Here is an 18,448-nt window from a genome sequence, read left to right on the forward strand (position 1 = left end):
TTTTCTTATAGTCCAAAAGATTTTACTCTTAGCTTAACCTTCTTACTTTGTTACGTTTACAAAGTTCCTTTCTTTTATTCACTTTGAATGACCAAATCGAATGAGTCTAGTTCATTATTGAATCAAAAGAAAATTGGTTGTTAACCATTGTTTACATGAGCCTTTAGCTCAATACTTCATTATCCAAAACTACCCAGTATTCTGAATATATGAGGTCTAATTAGTCTACCATTCAAACTTTAGTTTGAAAACAACCATGAAGATCACTATAAGAAAATAGCACCCAAGATACCCTCTCATTCTCCTTTTCTTTGAGAATCGCTCTCAAAATTAGTTACCAATCGATCGAGAGAATATTGTCGTTCTATTATCCCAACGCAATAAGGTTGAAGACTTACAATTCTACAAAATGAACTAGCTAGCAAAGAAAAACATTTATCATACTTTAATAACTTGAATAAAAGCACTCACGCAATCATTAAAGCTAAAAATGAATGAAACGATTCCAAGACCCTAAAAGTCCTAAATCCTTAAGCAGCTTTGACATGTCTTAAGTCTTTTAAGATTCTAGGTAAGCAAAACCTATTGCTAGTAATCTCCAAATTACTCTTGGTTAATAAATTTATTCCATAATTTATTCCTTTGCCACAACATATGCCATTGTTGTTTGAGTTGAAACCACAATCAACGTGTTCCTTTGGGATACCTTACCGTCTAAGTCAATTAAAATAGCACCTCGCTTTGGCGGAAACCTACTACCTTAGATCCTTAGATTTTTGTAAGTGCTTGATTTGGAAGGCAATTTTAAACTCAATACTACTTTGGACCTAGTTGTTTCTATGTTGGTTCGATTATTTAGTGAACTAAATCTAATCGAGCATACAAACAACATTCATGCATAATATACATTCATTCACAATATGTATAGTGCATAAATTAATTTTGGTGAACTAGTATGGCCCAAAACTTTGTCTTGAAGCATCCAATCTTCTTCACATTGTTAGCTTGGCATCGTCTTGAACTTCATTCAATAAGCTAACTTAAAGTTCTAAATTTTCTGGAAATACTTTAAATAATTAAATAATTACATCAAAATTTCAATGGTACGCAGACCATATTTAAAACTTTACATTCAAAGATAAAACAGTACGCAGACCGTATTTAACTATCCTAGATTGGCCATAGTAGTCACCTTGAATACCTGCAATATATAAAATATATTCTATGCATTTCATCCATTCGTATCCTATAACGAATGGCCCAAATAAATATGCAAGTATTTACATGATTTATTTAAAACTCACGTTCACACAAAACGCGACCTAAAAGAGTAATAAATTCCGAATTATTAATCCTTAGAATTATTCTAATTAAAATTTAATTTAATTTAATTAAATAATGGTGCCCTACGGAAATAATTATTTCATTTAATTTCATTAAATGGATCCCACTCAAACCAATATTTAAATTTGGATAATTTAATTTTAAATATTTAATTAAACTCACGGCCCGGCCCAAGTTAAATAAAATAAATAAATAAATATCCACCGTTAGCCATTTCATGCAAAAAAAATATATTTAAGCCCAAACGAACAAAATAGCCAATTTTGTGCAACACGGGCTAGGCTTGCGCCCAGCCCAACATCGCCAAGTGCATTGTGACCATACGAGGCCTCGAGGAGCAACGCCCCTGCCTCGCAAAGCCCACCGCACAACACCGCAGCCATGATGTTGTTTCTTGCTGCTTTGCTTGTCGCTGCTCGCAAGCTAAGGCCAGCGTTGTGCCTTGCTTGCTCGCTGCTTCGTCGCTGAGCCAAGGCACAGTTGTTGCCTTGCTCACTGCTTAGGCCAGCGCGCGCTGGCATGCCCATCTCGCTTGCTGGTTGCCTCACGTTGCTGCGCCAAGCTACGGGGAGGCAGCGCGCATGGGCTACGCCCAGCCACACGCACCGCACACCCATCGTTCCGCGTCTTTGGCTCGTGCCATATATACGAGCCAACTAATTAAAAAAAAATTAATTTCACGAAAATTTATTTGCATGACGTTATTTTTCTTGAATTTAACAAAGTTAATCGTTATATTTTCGAAAAATAACAAATTGGGTGATTTAATTAAGTTTCCAACAATCCAATTTCGCAAAATTTATTAAATCTTGGCTAACAACATTCAAATTTAAAGAACGATCATTATCAACAAAAATTTGAACATATTTGATAATCCAATCCAAAATTTCAAATCGTTCTGAACATTTAAATTTCAGATTTTTATCAATTTGGTTTAAGTGACGATTAAAATTAACGAATCTAATCAAAATTTTAATCCAATAATTTTTAAAAACTTCCATTTATCATGAAATTATATTCCCTTTCCCAATTAAACAAATTTCCAGATCTAAATTATTAAAAAAATCAATTTACGATCTAAAAATCACCAATTTAGGAAAAAATAAAATTAGGGTTTATACTTAACATTTATGGCTGAAAATTTCACCATAATTTTAAATATACCCAAGAACAGTAGGGAAAAATTTCAATTGATTCCGAGTAGGTTAGGTCGTGCAATTAATTGAAAAACTTTCCAAAATTGTTAATTTAATTCATTAATTAACAAAAACGCGAAATTCGAGGCCTGTTTTTGTGATTCTGTTTTCATGAGTTGATCTTAGAAAGTCGTTTTCAATAGATTAGGGTTAGAAAAATTGAATTTCCGACAATTTTCGAATTCAAAACATATTCTACGATCTATCCAATAATCCAGAAATATTTCGTAAATTCATGAAAAAGTTCAGAAAAATTCGACAAAAACAAAAACATATTAACATGCTAAAAAGTACTTAAATACATGTTGCTCTGATACCACTGTTGGGGAATACAGTTAAATACATATTAACGCAGGGGAATAATCCCCAAAGCCAGGAAGCATGTATAAAGTACAGATTAAGCAAACTTACATTTGAAGCGTGTTTTCCCTAGTTCAACTATTCACGAACACAAACAAAGAACTCCAATTGTCGTTCCTCTACTTGGTTCACCGACACGTTCAGATCCGTCTTGAGATTCGTAGCTTAGACGTCACTCAAGAGTTTTTAGCTTTTAGGGAAGAACAGTACGAACAGAGGCAAAGAGAGAATTAGGGTTTCTCTTTAATTAGGTTTTACTGAACGTACGTGAATTAGTTTTTGTGTTGTTGTTGGAAAAAAAAAATAGGAGAGGTGGAGTGTTATAACCCTAAGGTTATAACCACTACAAAAAAAACGCGGCACATTGTGACGCTTTTTGGGACAAATTGCGACGGTATAGAGTGTCGCTATTTCACATAGCGACGCTTTTGGAGAGGGTCGCTATTTTCATTGCCGCTATTTACCGGCGCTTTAGAGCGTCACAATTTGCAAAATATCGATGTATTTCGCTGCCGCTATTTGGAGTATAGGGACTCTATAGATAGTCGCAATATTTAGACTGCAAAAAGCGTCACTATTTGCATGCTTATAGACACATTTCTCCGCCACTATAAACCATATAGAGACGCTTTAGACACCCGAAATATATAGACTCTTATTAGAGTCCCTATACGTTTACTTTCGTGCGAGTTCTCCTCATTCCCTCCAAAATAATTTAGACCCTTTGGAGCGTCACAATTTGCATCATATATATCAATTAATCAATTAATCTAAAATCACAAATTATTTATAAAATATCTATTGACCATAGATGATGGTAATCAAATACTCTACTACATTATCATAAAACACCGTAACGTCGTGCTTTGATTAATTTAGAAAAAGTGATTTATATAACAATATAAATCATCCATAAATCTCCAGAGTCTAGTTAACTGAAATAAAAGGAATAGTTAAAACAAAAACAACTTCCTAACATCATATTTTCTACAAGATAGTCCAAAACTAAATAAAAACTACTTCCTGACTACGTACAAACTAATTACCAAGTAAACCTATTGCTATGCCAGCTTAGCTTCAAGAGAACTTGTTGATCTTGATCTTCATATACCATTACCACTTGAATCATCAATAATCTGCAAAGAAAATTTAATATTTCAAATTTATATATATATATATATAAAGCATGATGACACATTTTAAAATCAAAGAAAAATTAACAATATCATTTGAATCACTCAAATTATATTTTTCAAGGTAGATCAAACAAACACTTATTCAATCTACGATCTTTGAATAATGAGCTAAATTATAGTTCAGCAAATTCAATCATACATGAACATTATTAAAAAAAAAAGGTCCAGGTATCTCCGCGGAAAATGAAACAAAGAAAAAAAAGTCTAGGTATCGCGGCCAGAGATCTGTGATATTTACACTTAATTCCCTATGATTCTTCCTATCCTGCTCTTTATGGTATCCTTAACAACTTTTACAAAAGAATCAGTATGTATAACTTCAAAATTCCAAATTGCATCACTTCTAACTCTCCATATTGGTATTACTAAGGCAGGAACAGCAGTTTACTGCACCCTTTTCTGGAATCTAGAGCATTTGTAGTCCTTCTATAGCCATTTCAGCAGGTATAACAGATCAATTCTCGAAGTTCTTATCCCTAGCCACTGCTTAATCTGGTCTAAAGCAGCCTTGCTGTAGACACAACCAAAAGACAGGTGCTCAAGAGTTTACCAGCGGCCTAGCTCTCTATTTTAACATTCTACACTAGAAATTAAGCAGGAATACATAAATATTTATACTCCTGCAGACACAAATTTGGTGTGCGTCTTTGTGATATTGGGTCTGCTATCCACCTGTTGTAGCCCTTGTAGACGGGTTTTCCTTTCTCATGTTTATCAGTCTGTTTAGGTTAAGATAGTGTTGGTAATGATTTTTTAAATGATTTGGAGAGTCCAGCTGTGACAAATACTGAATCTTAAAGAAATTAGCTTCTACTTCTGTCTAGTTTTCCCCCCTAATACATTGTCTGTAAGGATAAATCATGGATGATACCTCTAGACTCAGTTGAAGAGTGTTTCTTCAATAAACCATGTGCTTCTCATACAATACTATTACCTCAACACAAGTAACAGTAAACAAAACAGATAGAAGAAACTTCTGTATTGAGCAACAAGACATCAGATAGCCTGTTCATATAACTAGTATGGAGCTGCTACATAAAGATAAGTGAACAGACCAAAAACAAAACAGACTATAGAATTCAATCAAACATAAAACAAGCTTTACTATGCGCAACTATAACTCTTTATAGTAGTTGATTTCAGACTTATCTATCACTTATGGTCAGAGTTCGACTGAGCTTTTATCAGGAGAGTAAGTTGGTGCTGTCTTGGCTTGGCTTACACATTATGATGGTAATTTGGTACTTTGTTGTGGTCTGAGCTCACGATCGAATTTGGAGCCTAATCCTTTTTAGGTGGAATTTTAACGACCATGGTTAAGCCATATTTAGTGTCATTTGAAAGTATTTAGTGTCATTTAAAATTATTAATAGCTTCATTCAGCATTCCTATGTTTATTTCAGATTGTTTATGTGATGTGGTGGTTTGATACTTTAAACTTTGAACACTGATTTTGTTTGCAGCAACTATATTTGCTTATGGACAGAGAAGAATTGGCAAGACATATACAATGCGAGGAATTATAGAAAAAGCTGTAACAGATATTTACAACCACATAATGAATGTAAGGTTCTGATCATAGAAAGTAAAAGCTCGGTTTAAGCTTAGTATGTTTCGTCCTATAGTTGACATGTCAAACTAATCGCTTCTCCCATGATTACAGACCCCGGAAAGAGAATTCACTAGCAGGATTTCTGGACTAGAAATCTATAACAAGAATGTCAGGGATCTTCTCTTCTCAATTGTGAATCTGGTCGCACCCTTAAGCTAGAATCTAGGACCGATTAGTGTGTTGGAGGGGAGAGATTGGTGTCTATGCACAAAACAGCTAAGTTGGGTCCACATAAGCTAGAAATTCTCATTTGTTTTGAAAATAGTAACTCGCCCCTTTCCAAAACTGTAACAGAAATACAAAAACATGGAAACAAATGCATACACGCCCCAGTGTAATTTGTAATCTTTGAGTGTTAGTTTAGTTTGACAATTTGTAATCTTTGAGTGTTAGTTTAGGCCTTGCTAATGCTTACATGCATGGTTTGTGATTTTTAAAACGTAGCATCACAAAGAAAGACTTTCTCAACCTTAAATGATTATTTGCATACAGCTTCCCTCCCCCCTGGCCATAATTAGACTATAATTAGACTGGAAAAACAAGTGACAGTGCCTCTCCCTTATGCTTTATCCCAGTTTAAATTAAAGAGTAACAATTCATGTAAACAAATCAGAACAATACTCAAGCATAGCAAAATAGAAATGCATGATTTAAAAGTCGTCAGAAAAGCAATCAGTGTAAAAATATTAAGAACATCAAACATCAAGCTTAAACAAACAGATAGAAGCAATATTAATCTACACTGAAGTTTACACCTACTCATTTATATCATTTTACGTAAGGCCATGTGCTTTACACCAATTGAAATGAGTTGATGTTGAATAATATTGGTCTTTATTGATAATAACTGATTTATATTTATTAAAAATGATTTTACTGATCAATGTTCAAACAAGGCCACGTATAGATGCATTTATATCCATTTTATGCATTCCTTTTTAAGTCTTAACATTTGTGAGTTGTTACAACTTACAAAAGGGAAGTCGGAAACTTAGACATCATAATTAATGTAACAAGCATATATACAGGAGTCAGATTGAGAAGATATAACACTTACATTATCACTTACGTTGTGAACTTGGATGATTTCCTGGATCATCTTCCAAAAGTATGGATTATTGCATTAGTTTTCTGTGCAAACAAACCGCTCAAACCATTTCGACTTCCCCAATCACATCCACGGCCTTTATCAAACTCGCAGAAAATGACATATTAGAGTTCTCCTCTGCATCATATTTTGATATGTACCTGCTCATTAATAACAAAATTTCAACAATTAGATAATGGGACAGGAGCCACAATGTCTTCCTCTATTAACATCGATGTCAAGAGCTCAAGAAACCTACAGCTATCCAGTTTTGTATGTTACAACAATCAGATTAGAAAAAAGATATTGAAAAACCTTTGTAAAAAGTTCATACTTAAAAACCCTGTTGTGAGTCTTGCTAGACATGTTTCAAAATAAGTACTAGTTACCTGAAAATATTTTCTACCTTCACAAGAATCTTTTGGCACGGAGCAGTAATAGTTTATCCAATAGAACTAATTAACTGAATTTACATAACTCTAAACTGCGTAAACAAACGCTTGTGATTACCTGGAGTACAAAAAGTCCATCAGTAGCCAACACAGACTCACAGTAGCAAAAGAACTCCTCAACGTATTCATGTCCTAATCTACTAATTCATGTCTTTCAGCTATTTCTAGGATCTCACTGTACCATAAAACAGAAGAAAAATAATAGTTAGAGGAAAAAAGGAGGAAGAAATATTATATTTAATGGCTACTGCATTTTGTAGAGAATTTTGAGGTCATACCAAGTGAAAATTCAATCATATTATTGGGCACCCTGCAGTTGTCGGTAATCACAGAGAAGGAGCGTTATGCGATTCTGTATGCATAACAAATTTATTGGACGGGAATGTGCAGAAAGGCATTGGATAGAATTTAAAGAGACATAAAACCAAACAAGTCAACCTCCTTCAACAATGATGCCACTAGACAACGTAAGCTGTTAAATTTCACACAAAACTGCATGATTGATGCATAAATGAGTCTACAGACCCTCATCTAAAAGATGTTCTCAAGAAATACGGATATGACTAAGAGGCATAAACTACAAATAAATATTAAAATAAATTCTCGTTTTTTTTGAGTGCAACTCGAAATCTAATGCGTGTTTTCATACAAAAAATAAGACAAGTAATCAACATTCTCATCGTAATGAAAACAGACCTTAACTAGCAATATAATTCAGTTTGTTTTGATAGGCAACACAAAAGTTCTACAGATGATCTAGGTAAATTTAAGTCAAGTTTGTTTTGATTGATAGATGGGAATATTATCGTTAACAAGTTAAAAGATTAGACTCACTGAATAGCAACATATTTAGGGACTAGGGCAGGTACAAAGTCAATCAAAGAGTAAGAGGATGCTCAAAAACTCAAAATGCATGCAGGAAGCAGTCCATGTAAACCTCGACACTATGTAACTTCAATCCAAAAACATAAAAAACATCTTTCCATAGTAAAGAAACATATCAGTCAATATGGCAAGAGGGTGACATTAGCATCTTTCCAATGTGTTTATTCCATAAAATTTAAATCTTATTGTATTTTGAACTGTTGTTGAAGCATCAAAACTCTTTTTCCTTTTGTTCATTGGTAATACAGAGAATACTAAGCGCGACTTTCAGCTCCATAATGAATTTATATTTTTAATACTATTGAGAAACACAAAATGGTTGTTCATGACCAGCGCATGACAGGAGAAAGATAACCAATTACAAAGTGTAATACATGATATAAGAAAGTTCAACAAACTCTTAACTTCATAGGATTTGTGATGAAGGGAAGTTCTTAGCAAAGAAAGTAAACCTAGTCCAGGTACTTAGCATGTGAATCAAAGTACACTTTGAGAATCTAGATAAAAGAATCTAATTTCATGGCTAATCTTCCATAAATTCCACAATAAAGTAAATGGTGAATCTAAGTCACGTAATTCCACAATGTAATGGTGAATCTAAATCACAGAATGCCACAATGTGCTGGTGTCTACTAGATTGCAGGTTCTAGCTTCACGGTTGCTAACAAAATCATTGTGGACTACAAGGCCGTCACTTATTTGTTAAATACACTGAAGACCAAGAAGGTACTCTAGAGATAATGAATAGCTGCTTCATGGATATCAGCATATCCACAGGGGCACGAGCTTCATGTATGAGCTTGAATTGGTCATGTGACGGGGGGGGCAATTATGTGGAGACAAGAAAGAACCCAAAAAAGCTATGTTACATGATTCAAAATAGATAAAAAATTCAAGCAAACTCAGAAATTAGATTATACTTTCTAAAGGAACAAAGTCGATACTCTTTTTAGTCAGATTATCAGGTATGTTTTAGTATGAAGCACGCATAAAAAGGTTACTGATAGTGTAGCTTAGATATATGACTAAAAGACTTGAGAACTGACCTGAAGTTTCTCTTAAGAACTTTTCAGTCTTTCACCATACTCCTTTACTTCCTGGAGACCTTTATGTAACTGCAAGCAATCCCATATTATAAAAAAAATAATCCTTTAATCTTCAAATGCCCAAACCGACATCGAAAAATGTGCTAATAAAATCATCCAAGTATATACCTTAGTCAGCCGCATTTGACGTACTGAAGATTGTTTTTTTTAGCAGAAATCAATAACTCGTCCAATTTCTATTATCGCCATAAGGTTCAGGTAATCCAGAATTAATACACCAAAATAACGATCTGTTTATGCTAAATAAGCAAAAAGGAGAGTGTTGAATACCAGGGATATTTTTTCCATACCAGCTACTAGTCGTTTCTTCTCTTCTAACTTCAGCTCCATTTCCGATTTCTGATAAAGAGATATTATTAGTCGCTTTTGAGTTCTGATAATACAGTCCAATGAACGAAACCTAGAAGACTATTATAAAGCTCCTTGTGTATGAAATGATATAGCTCTTCGCCAGGAGAGGAGTAGACTCGCGAGTAGACTATTCCACACTCGCGAGTGGTTGACTAAATATTTATAGCTTATTTTATATATGATGTCAAGTTGTTAACTAAGTGCCACACATATACTGTTGGATATTAGATTACCAAAACATGCTATTTCTGGTGCCAATTTGAGCAGCAGCTAGCAATGAGGCAGAGAAGGACAACCAGATAGACTCTTCTAGGCTTCAGCACTACCTCTCGATTGCTTTCCTCTTTCGAATGTTGTCACATGGTAGCCTGAATGTAAGAAGCAACAATTTTAAATCAAACCATTTGAAAAAACTAATTTATGAAATTTGGGGAAAAGAGGAGTACCCTGGCCTAGGTGCAAAGTAACATCAGAATATGTTTTGTCGAATTCACTGTTGCAGTCTCCATCAGAACCTGAAGTCCCGTTCGTCGCAGAAGAAACCTTGGTTGCTATGGGGTAGTACTCAAGATACATAGGTTTCGGGCGTTCAGATGGTGTATGAAATCCTCTAAGCTCATAAATCTACAGATCATAAAAATACAGATTTAAAACTGCTATATTAGTCCACCCCACACAGTAAAACTCGATCACATGAATGGGAGAAAGAAATATAGTTACTTGTCTGGTAAGGCCCTCTGCTCCTAAATTATTAAAAAAATAGGTAAAAACTGCATCTTTAGTCTTAGGTAAAACACATAGTACCATGTCACAAGACCAACAACATACATCAAACAAAAATTATAACTATTTAGTCATATAAATACTGTGAAGTACCTGCCTGCGTGAATGCTCGGGTTGTTCCATCAGCAATTGGTCCTGCAGTAGCAAGTACTCGCATAAATCGATATTAATTTGGGTGCTTGTCGTACAATAATAGCCTCAAATAAAAGGGAAGGCACTACAAACTACAGCCACCTTCTTAGCTTTTACAGACAGTAGGCTTTCACTGAGTTGCTTTTCCAGCTGCTGCACTTCTTTCAAGCTCAAGTTTGATAAATCTTTACCCAGCATCCTCCTGTAATTGACAATGGTTGTTACTAGCCCGGCCTATGACAGAGTTTATAATAAAAGACCACAAACTTGAATCAATGACAGTTTTGAGGACATATACATTTGTCTCAATTGGAGTTTTGTTATCCTGTCTTTCAGACTATCAATCTCCTTCATATCTTCTCCCTGCAAATAAAAAAGAGATCCAAGAAAAAGAGAATAGTTTGATAAGAGAGGCTTGTTTATACAAAGTAAGCAAAGAATTGTCTAGCTGGCCATAATCAACAGAATCCATGCCTGACATTAACTAGATACTTAAAAAAAAAATCTAACTATACAAGTTATGCAACAGAGAAACAAAGGGAGACATCTTTGTAATCATCAATCAAGTATGAAAATATAAACACTTCATCGGGAACTAAAAATAGAATTTGAGTCAAGACCCTTGTATCTCAATCACGAGTGTTGTCTTTCCGCTTTGTACCTTAAACAAGACCAGTAAGGATCGTTGAATTTGGTCTCAAAGAAGGCACATGTGACGTGACAATGTAATACCCATAATACCTAGCCATAAAGGACATATTCCAACCAAATAAATGTGGTAACTTCAAAAAAAAAACCTCTAAAAAATTCAAGAAACAAGCAGCAACATAGCATCACTCCTTGTTACAAATGCACACTCAGCTAAATTATACTATTTGTCGATTCAGTGCTCCTAAAAATGCTTAATTTATCAACTAGGTGATCCCAATGTAGAACAAAATTCATAAATTTTATGCAAAAGTAAACCTTAATTTCCAAAACCCACTTCAGAAACTTCAATAGAAAAAAATAAAGACCTAAAAATAAAACCCAGAGATAAATTAAAATTAATCAACAAACAAACTAGAAATAAACCCTAAATTCAAACTTAAAATATGTTGAATTTTTATATAAATATTTTTAATTGCCTGAAATATACTATGAGTAGGTAGACAAGAAAGTTCAAGCACAAAAATTTCGGCAACAAAAATGAAAACAATAAATAAAATCAAACCTTCAAGAACTTCTTCGCGTGAATTGGGAGAATTTATCTGACAAACCAAAGAAGCCGGAAATCCAAAACCCGTAACTTAGAGCGAATATCTCTAACAAAAACACTAACTTATTGAAGCTTGAGATGGTTATATTTGGCGAATTGTGAAAACTATCAATCAGGGTTTCCCTCCTTTTGTATTGAGAGGAATGACAAGATTACTAGCAGATTGCAAAAGAAATTGAGGTGATTCGTTTGTGCTAACCTGTTGTAAACGAAATTAAGGGGATTCTGAGATGACACCAGCGATTCTCTGGGAGTGTATTCAAATTTTCCAATGAGCAGTTGATTTTTGGAGAGTGTGGGTTGACTAGGTTGAGTGTTTGATATGTTGTGGGAGCAGGTATGGGAGAATTAAGCGGGGTTAAGGGGGGAAATTTGGCTAAAATTATAAGCGAAAAGTTATAGTTTAGCGGGCTTAGCTGACATGTGGGTACACGTGTCTTTTATTTGCTAATAACGACGCTCTATAGCGTCCTTATATGCTACGACCCTTTAAAGCGTCAATATTTGCAAACTCCTATCCGCGCCCCAGAAATCCCTGTGACCCTTTCGTGAACCGTCGCAGTTAGTCCGTCTAGATTTGTATGTTTTTTCTCATAGTGAACATGACTGGCCAAGGCACAAGGCTTCAACCGGCCAGCTACACGCACAAGCCTACGAAGCAGCGCGCACAAGGCAACGCAGCCGTGGGCCTTGGGCCTCGCTGCTTGCTTGCTGCCATCGCTGTTGTCCGCGCGCGCCCAGCCGTGGCCTTGCGAGCTTGCTCTCGCTGCTGGCGAGCTGCTGGCTCGTTGGGCCTTGCGCGCTTGGCTCGATGGGCCGGCAGCCTCGTCTTGCTCGTATCCGTGACCAATGCCTTACGGCTATTGTTTATCGTATAGTACTTGACAAATCACCATCGTACGACACGATTATTCGTTTCGCCTAGCTTACGAATATTTGCAATACGATATACGATTCCGATTCAACATCATATCTTATATTTATGTTTTTCCGAACTAATTCCCGAAAAGCTATTAAATGAATTTCCGATTCATTTAACCCGATGATATATTACATGCCATTGGTGTGACCTTATAGGTTCGGTCAAGAGTAAGATGTGAGCCTAATATAGATTAGAACTCACTGATCGAAAGCATTCCTCTAGCTAGCTGTTCTGATCACTTGATCTCACTGAATTAATTGTTCGTAATTAATCTGAATCTTAGTATTTGTAACACCCCGACAATTCTCTCTTTTCTAAAATAATCTTTTAATATAAAACGTAGAGAATTATCAAGGCATTATCGCCCGTGTGAAAACATAACGGCTTATTCAGAATTTTGCAGCGGAAAACATAAAACTAATTTGAGGTTTATAAGTAATCGATTACAGGTTTAATCCCAAAAATCATCCAACGAAAATAAGGAAATATAAATAGTATGACAAGTTTAAAGTCCCAATTAACAAACCCAAGTCAACTTAGCAAATCAAAACTAAATACAAGCTCTCTATTCCCGATCCCAATGATGCAACATCTTCCAACCTGCAGATGGACAATGCTTATTGATCCTTAGAGACTGCTCACCAAAGATTGGGTCATCACTAGATCAATAAGGCATAGCCATGATCAACATGCACAAGCAAAAGCACGTAATCAGCAAAGCTGAGTACTACATACTAAATCAATAATAATCCTAACATGATTCTATTAAACGAACAATCATAACATGATGCTGATGAAACATAAGTAAGGGCAAACGACACATATTAATTTGAATACCACACTTGACTAGACTAAGCTAGACTGGACTAGACTTTTATAACAAGAGTATTATTTTAATTGAAATAGTCAATGGACTGAGTTGTCTACTAAAAACTTCTTCTTCTTCACTAAGGAAGACGAGGTACGGGCGCGACTCCGTAAACCCCAATGACCTGCGATATCGAGGAACTTTTAAATAAAAATAGAACCGGTGATCAATCCGGCCCCAGAAAAAGCCATAGGCGACCCATGACCCCAACTCCTGATTGTCCATCACTTTAGACGTGCACAGTCTAAAGCTATTGCTACTCAGTTTCACTTTACATGATTTACAAATTAAACTCTGTTATGACTCAAAAATCACATAAGTCATACAATCAACAATTATTCTCCACTGTTTTTATCTTGGAATTTAGTACGTGACCACAAATATGTCAATCAAGACTCATTCCAATTAAATCCAACCTTTCCTTTAATACTGATCAACCCCTCTATATGGGTATAAGGTTTCAACTTACTAAACAAGGTCCTCGGCCCTTATAAAGTAGTGAAAAGCTAAAAGGGAAACAATGAACGATCGATCTGAATCAATATATATAATAATCTAATGTTCCCAACCAACATGTTCGCATCAATCATCCATACTAACATGCTATAATTCTCATAACGAAATATATATGCTTAACATGTCCATCCAACAATATTAAACATGCACTTCAACATAACCTAGTTCATCAACAATTTCAACATAACCAAGTTCCTTAATCATTTCAATATGGTTTCAACAAATCACACTCATTCCAAGCACACAGGTATGTACGTACCTTGTGTAAACAAACCGATAGGCCACTTTAACGAATTCAAAAATCGCCTACAAAGAATTCTCCGCCTAAAAACAACCAATAAAATTCCCCAATTAACATCCAACAATTTACAGCAATACTAAAGTATTCTAAATACATCCCAAACATATTTTGAACCATCCCAAATATCGAAACTTAACTAAATAACTTCCTAGAATAGTAACTATTAAACTAATGATCCCAAAACGTTCTAAACTCCAATAAAACATCCCTTTTAAAATTTCCAGCAATATAGAATAATTTCAAACGTCCACAAAACATAATCAACGTTCTTAAAATCGTAAAAATAATAGCTTTAATAATATATAGTCATTCTATTATGATTTAATCATTAAAAACCTTAAAAATTCACACTTTAATAATTAAAAACTCTTATTTCAATTCAATTATGTAATCTGAAAATTAAATTATTAATTAAGCATAGTATATAATCTGAAAATCTAACTTAATCATAAAAGCTTATAATTTATATTCAAGAAACATGAATTAAATTATTAAAACTCCATTAAAACCCTAACTTAACGTAATTAACAAATCTGAAAATAATTAAATTAATTTCAACAACATATAATCTGAAAAAAATTGATTAAACCATAACGATTATAATTTTAATTTAAGAAACATAAATTAAATTAATAAACATAATTAAAACATCAATTTGTTTAGGGTTTAAGAAAATAACCAATTCAAGAGGGAGAGAAGAGCTGGCCGGCGGACAGGCGGTGGCTCGCGGCGAGGCTGAGCAAGGTGGTTGCATGCGGTGGCGGCACGCGATGGTGGTGGCTGCGCGGATGGGCAGAAGTCAGCCACGAAAAGGAGAAGGACAAGCAATGAAAAAGAACGAAAATAGAAAGAAAAGGGCGGAAGGAGAGAGGACTACCGTGCGCGGTGGTCGGGGTTGAGCTGACGGCGAGGAAGACTCACGGCGGTGAGGCTCGTGACTGCTGCTGTTGCGTGCGAACCGACACAACAAAAGGAAGAAGAATGCAAGAAATTAGGAGGCAAGGAACGATGGAGAAGGAGGTCGAAGGAGCAGAAGGTGAGGAGCCTTACCGGCGGCGACGGACTGGTGGTCCGGCGACTGAGCAGGACGCAGTGGCGTGAAGGAAGGAGAGAGAAAAACGGCTGAGTGTTGCTTGCTGTACGTGAAACAGAGAGAAAGAAAAAGGGTTTTAGTGTTTTACGTGAAAATGGTTTGGGTGGGGTTTTGGCTTTGGATTTTAATGTTGGGCTTTTCTAAGTGGGCTAGAATTAGGATTTAGCTTTTATGATTCGAATCCAAAACTGAATAGGATCATTTTCTAAATTCAATCAATTTTCGTAATTCAAATTCTTTTCAACTTAAAATTCTAAAATTATTCTTGATTGCACAAATCGTTAAAATATTTAGAATATATTTAAATAAAATTAAATATACATTAAATATATAAATATAATAAAGTTCAAAAATCGTTAAATATTTAGAACGTACTTAAAATAAAATAAATATACGTTAATTATATATTTATTACTTAAAATTCATAAATTCTATTTAAATATAAATAATATACGTTAAAATATATTAATAAAATTTATAAATTTACGGGGGATTACAATCTACCCCTCTTAAAGGAAGTTTCGTCCCGAAACTTGACACGAAATTTCCCACATTTTCCCCAAAAGCTTTTAACTTATTCTTACTAGAGAAGTACTTGTGCCACCTATGTGCACTCTTTTGCCAACTCAAAGTTGTTTGTGTTACTCATGAACACCTTTTCTTATGCGGAGAGTCTATTTGTTTTGCCTAAACTTGTAAAATTTGCTAAAATACGCATAAAATGCATAAAAATACCATAAAAATAGGTAAAAAGCGCGAATTTCTATCGCATTCTACCCCCCTTAAAGAAAACGAGCTACGCCCTCGTAACTCACATCAGAGAATAGCTAACCAAAATTCTCTTTCGACGAATTCTATTCTCAAAATTCCTATTTCATTAAAACTACTAACTTTAGACTTTTCACAACAGATGACGAAACAAAAGAACAAGTCACCCACGAACTAAATAATGCTTAACTTGTGCGGAGTAAATAGAAAAAGTACCAGAATCTATATCGGTAGATCGTTCATCCTCATTCTGATTCATCATGTACAACTTTCCTGGAGCCTTATTCGGGTTGTTGTTATCATTTGCAGGCTTATTATAGTATTCTTGATTGTTTTGTGCCCCTCCAGGCTTTGAATTTTGAGCTCCAGACTGGTTAAACCTCACTTGGTTTCCACCTCCATTACCATTTTGTTCCTTTCTGTGTTTAGTGAAGCACTCATACTCCCTATGCCCCCTTTTCTGACAATAGTTGCAGGTCACTAATTCTCCTTTGCAGTTCTTACCAGGGTGATTGTTACTGCACATCTTGCAATGATGCACTCTCTTAGATTGGTTCGAGTTGTTGTGGTGCCCCTGATTGTTTCCTTCTTGGAAATTTCCATTTCCATTCCCATTTCCGTTTCTATTCCTTTTAAAGTTTTCTTGGTTACCCCCAGCATTAAAATCCTTTCTCTTTTCCCCGATTACCACAGTTTTCTTGTCCCTTCTAGACTGCAGACCATAAATATGAGCAGCTCTCCCGTACACTATGTCTAAGGATGTAAAGGTTTCTCCACCTAATCCCAATTGAATTTCATCAGTCAGCCCTTGCTCAAACCTTGAGCCTTTAGCTCCTCAGTAGCTACCACCTCAGGTGCAAACCTCGATAAAGCTATAAACTTGCTATAGTATTCAGCAATAGTCATATTCCCCATCCTAAGGTTGATAAACTCCTGCGCTTTCTGCTTTCTCATAAAAGGAGGATAAAACTTCCCCCTCAAGGTAACTATGAATGAATCCCAATTGAATCCCTCAACAGCACTTAGTCTATTTCCATTTTCTTTCCACCACAAATCGGCTTCATCTTTTAGATATAGGACAGCTTGACTTACTCTCATACTCCCAGGGCAACTCACAGCCTCAAATAGTTTCTCAAATTCCCTAATCCAGTTTTCCAGGAAGGTAGGGTCTGCTTGTCCCTTGAAATACGGTGGCTTAACCTTAGAAAGTCTTTCAAACATTTCCCCTGCAGAATCGGGGCGCTCAGTTCTCTCCTGGGTTAGCTTTTCCGCTAAGAGGCGAATCGCAGCAGCTAGATCATTGTTGTTGGCCATTCTAGAACGCGACCTGCAATTAGTATACTCTACTTTAGGTTTGAAACATCACCTATACGTTATCCCATACAATTTAATACTTGAATTGACCATAAAGATCGCCTCAACCAACAATGTTCACATTAATACACATCATTTATGAAGGCACGACAATCGTTTACAAAGGTGCAACAATCGTCTACAAGATGCAATCATCATTGAAAAATAATCATACTCAATAATTCACGAAAGACATTCCCACACTGCACATAAGGCATAACATTTTGAATCATATTGGTCATGAGGGTCTAGAATGGCTCTCACTTCCTTTATGTACTCAAATTATTTAATATTAATGTGGCAATTAAATTGATCCACAATTCACATTGAGTATGCAAACAATTAATCCACGACTTACTACCTAGAGGTTGGAGTATTATGGAATCCTCAAAATAGAATAAAGAACAATTCCTTGAAAACTTTAACTTTTATTGCTAACTCCATAGAGGTTTATTACATCCTTGAAAATAATAAAGAACATTTCAAACTTCAATAAACTTAAACCTTAAACAGTTGTAGCTTTGCTACTTATTCTTTAAAACATAAAAGAGCTAATTAACTATTTATGACTTCAAAATATTTGTGGCCTCTTGCCTATCCATTGCTCCTGAAACTTGCGGAGTAAAATTTAGATCTCAAGATCATCAAATTTTTTTCTCAGGGTCTTCATCTTCTTCCATATCTTCATCTTGATTAGGCTCATTTGCCGCCTGTTCACTTTCGAGCTCTGCATCTGAATCACTAGAAATTTCAATGGTTGGCTCATGGGCCACTAGGTTAGGATTCTCTGCCTCAACACCTACATTCTCATTCTCCACAGCTACATCATTTTCCTCTAGGTCATTATTTACACTTATTCCCATAG

The 18,448-nt window shown here is 35.3% G+C and overlaps 1 protein-coding gene and 1 long non-coding RNA gene across 6 annotated transcripts; both read right to left on the reverse strand.

The window, feature by feature from the left end:
* Positions 1-6,623: 6,623 nt before the first annotated feature.
* Positions 6,624-7,643, reverse strand: LOC130459142 (uncharacterized). Its single transcript, XR_008922088.1, has 3 exons — positions 7,526-7,643; positions 7,306-7,422; positions 6,624-6,956 (listed from the first exon to the last, which is right to left on the reverse strand). It is a non-coding gene; the product is annotated as an uncharacterized lncRNA (long non-coding RNA).
* Positions 7,644-9,339: 1,696 nt separating this feature from the next.
* Positions 9,340-11,089, reverse strand: LOC110788435 (MADS-box transcription factor 17-like). Of its 5 annotated transcripts, XR_008921364.1 has the most exons (6): positions 10,803-11,084; positions 10,607-10,706; positions 10,466-10,507; positions 9,823-10,197; positions 9,529-9,577; positions 9,340-9,414 (listed from the first exon to the last, which is right to left on the reverse strand). XR_008921364.1 is itself a non-coding variant. In XM_056828950.1 (5 exons), the coding sequence occupies exons 1-5, from the start codon at positions 10,856-10,858 to the stop codon at positions 9,386-9,388; spliced, it is 276 nt and encodes a 91-aa protein (XP_056684928.1). In that variant the 5' UTR covers positions 10,859-11,089; the 3' UTR covers positions 9,352-9,385. The 5 variants fall into 5 exon arrangements, 2 of the variants coding, with proteins under 2 accessions (XP_056684928.1, XP_056684927.1); XR_008921363.1 differs by having other exon boundaries at positions 9,823-10,507; positions 10,803-11,064; XM_056828950.1 differs by lacking the exon at positions 9,823-10,197 and having other exon boundaries at positions 9,352-9,414; positions 10,803-11,089.
* Between the last annotated feature and the right edge of the window lie 7,359 nt (positions 11,090-18,448).

This window comes from Spinacia oleracea, chromosome 5 (assembly GCF_020520425.1).
Source record: "Spinacia oleracea cultivar Varoflay chromosome 5, BTI_SOV_V1, whole genome shotgun sequence".
Taxonomy (NCBI): domain Eukaryota; kingdom Viridiplantae; phylum Streptophyta; class Magnoliopsida; order Caryophyllales; family Amaranthaceae; genus Spinacia; species Spinacia oleracea.

Bases quoted from the DNA above. Each gene is read 5' to 3' on its own strand.
- LOC110788435 (XM_056828949.1), bottom strand. From the start codon at position 10,858: ATGAAGGAGATTGATAGTCTGAAAGACAGGATAACAAAACTCCAATTG. The intron at 10,707-10,802 runs GTATATGTCCTC...TGTCAATTACAG, and splicing joins AAACTCCAATTGAGACAAAT to GAGGATGCTGGGTAAAGATT. The intron at 10,141-10,465 runs GTACTTCACAGT...ACTACCCCATAG, and splicing joins CCGAGCATTCACGCAGGCAG to CAACCAAGGTTTCTTCTGCG.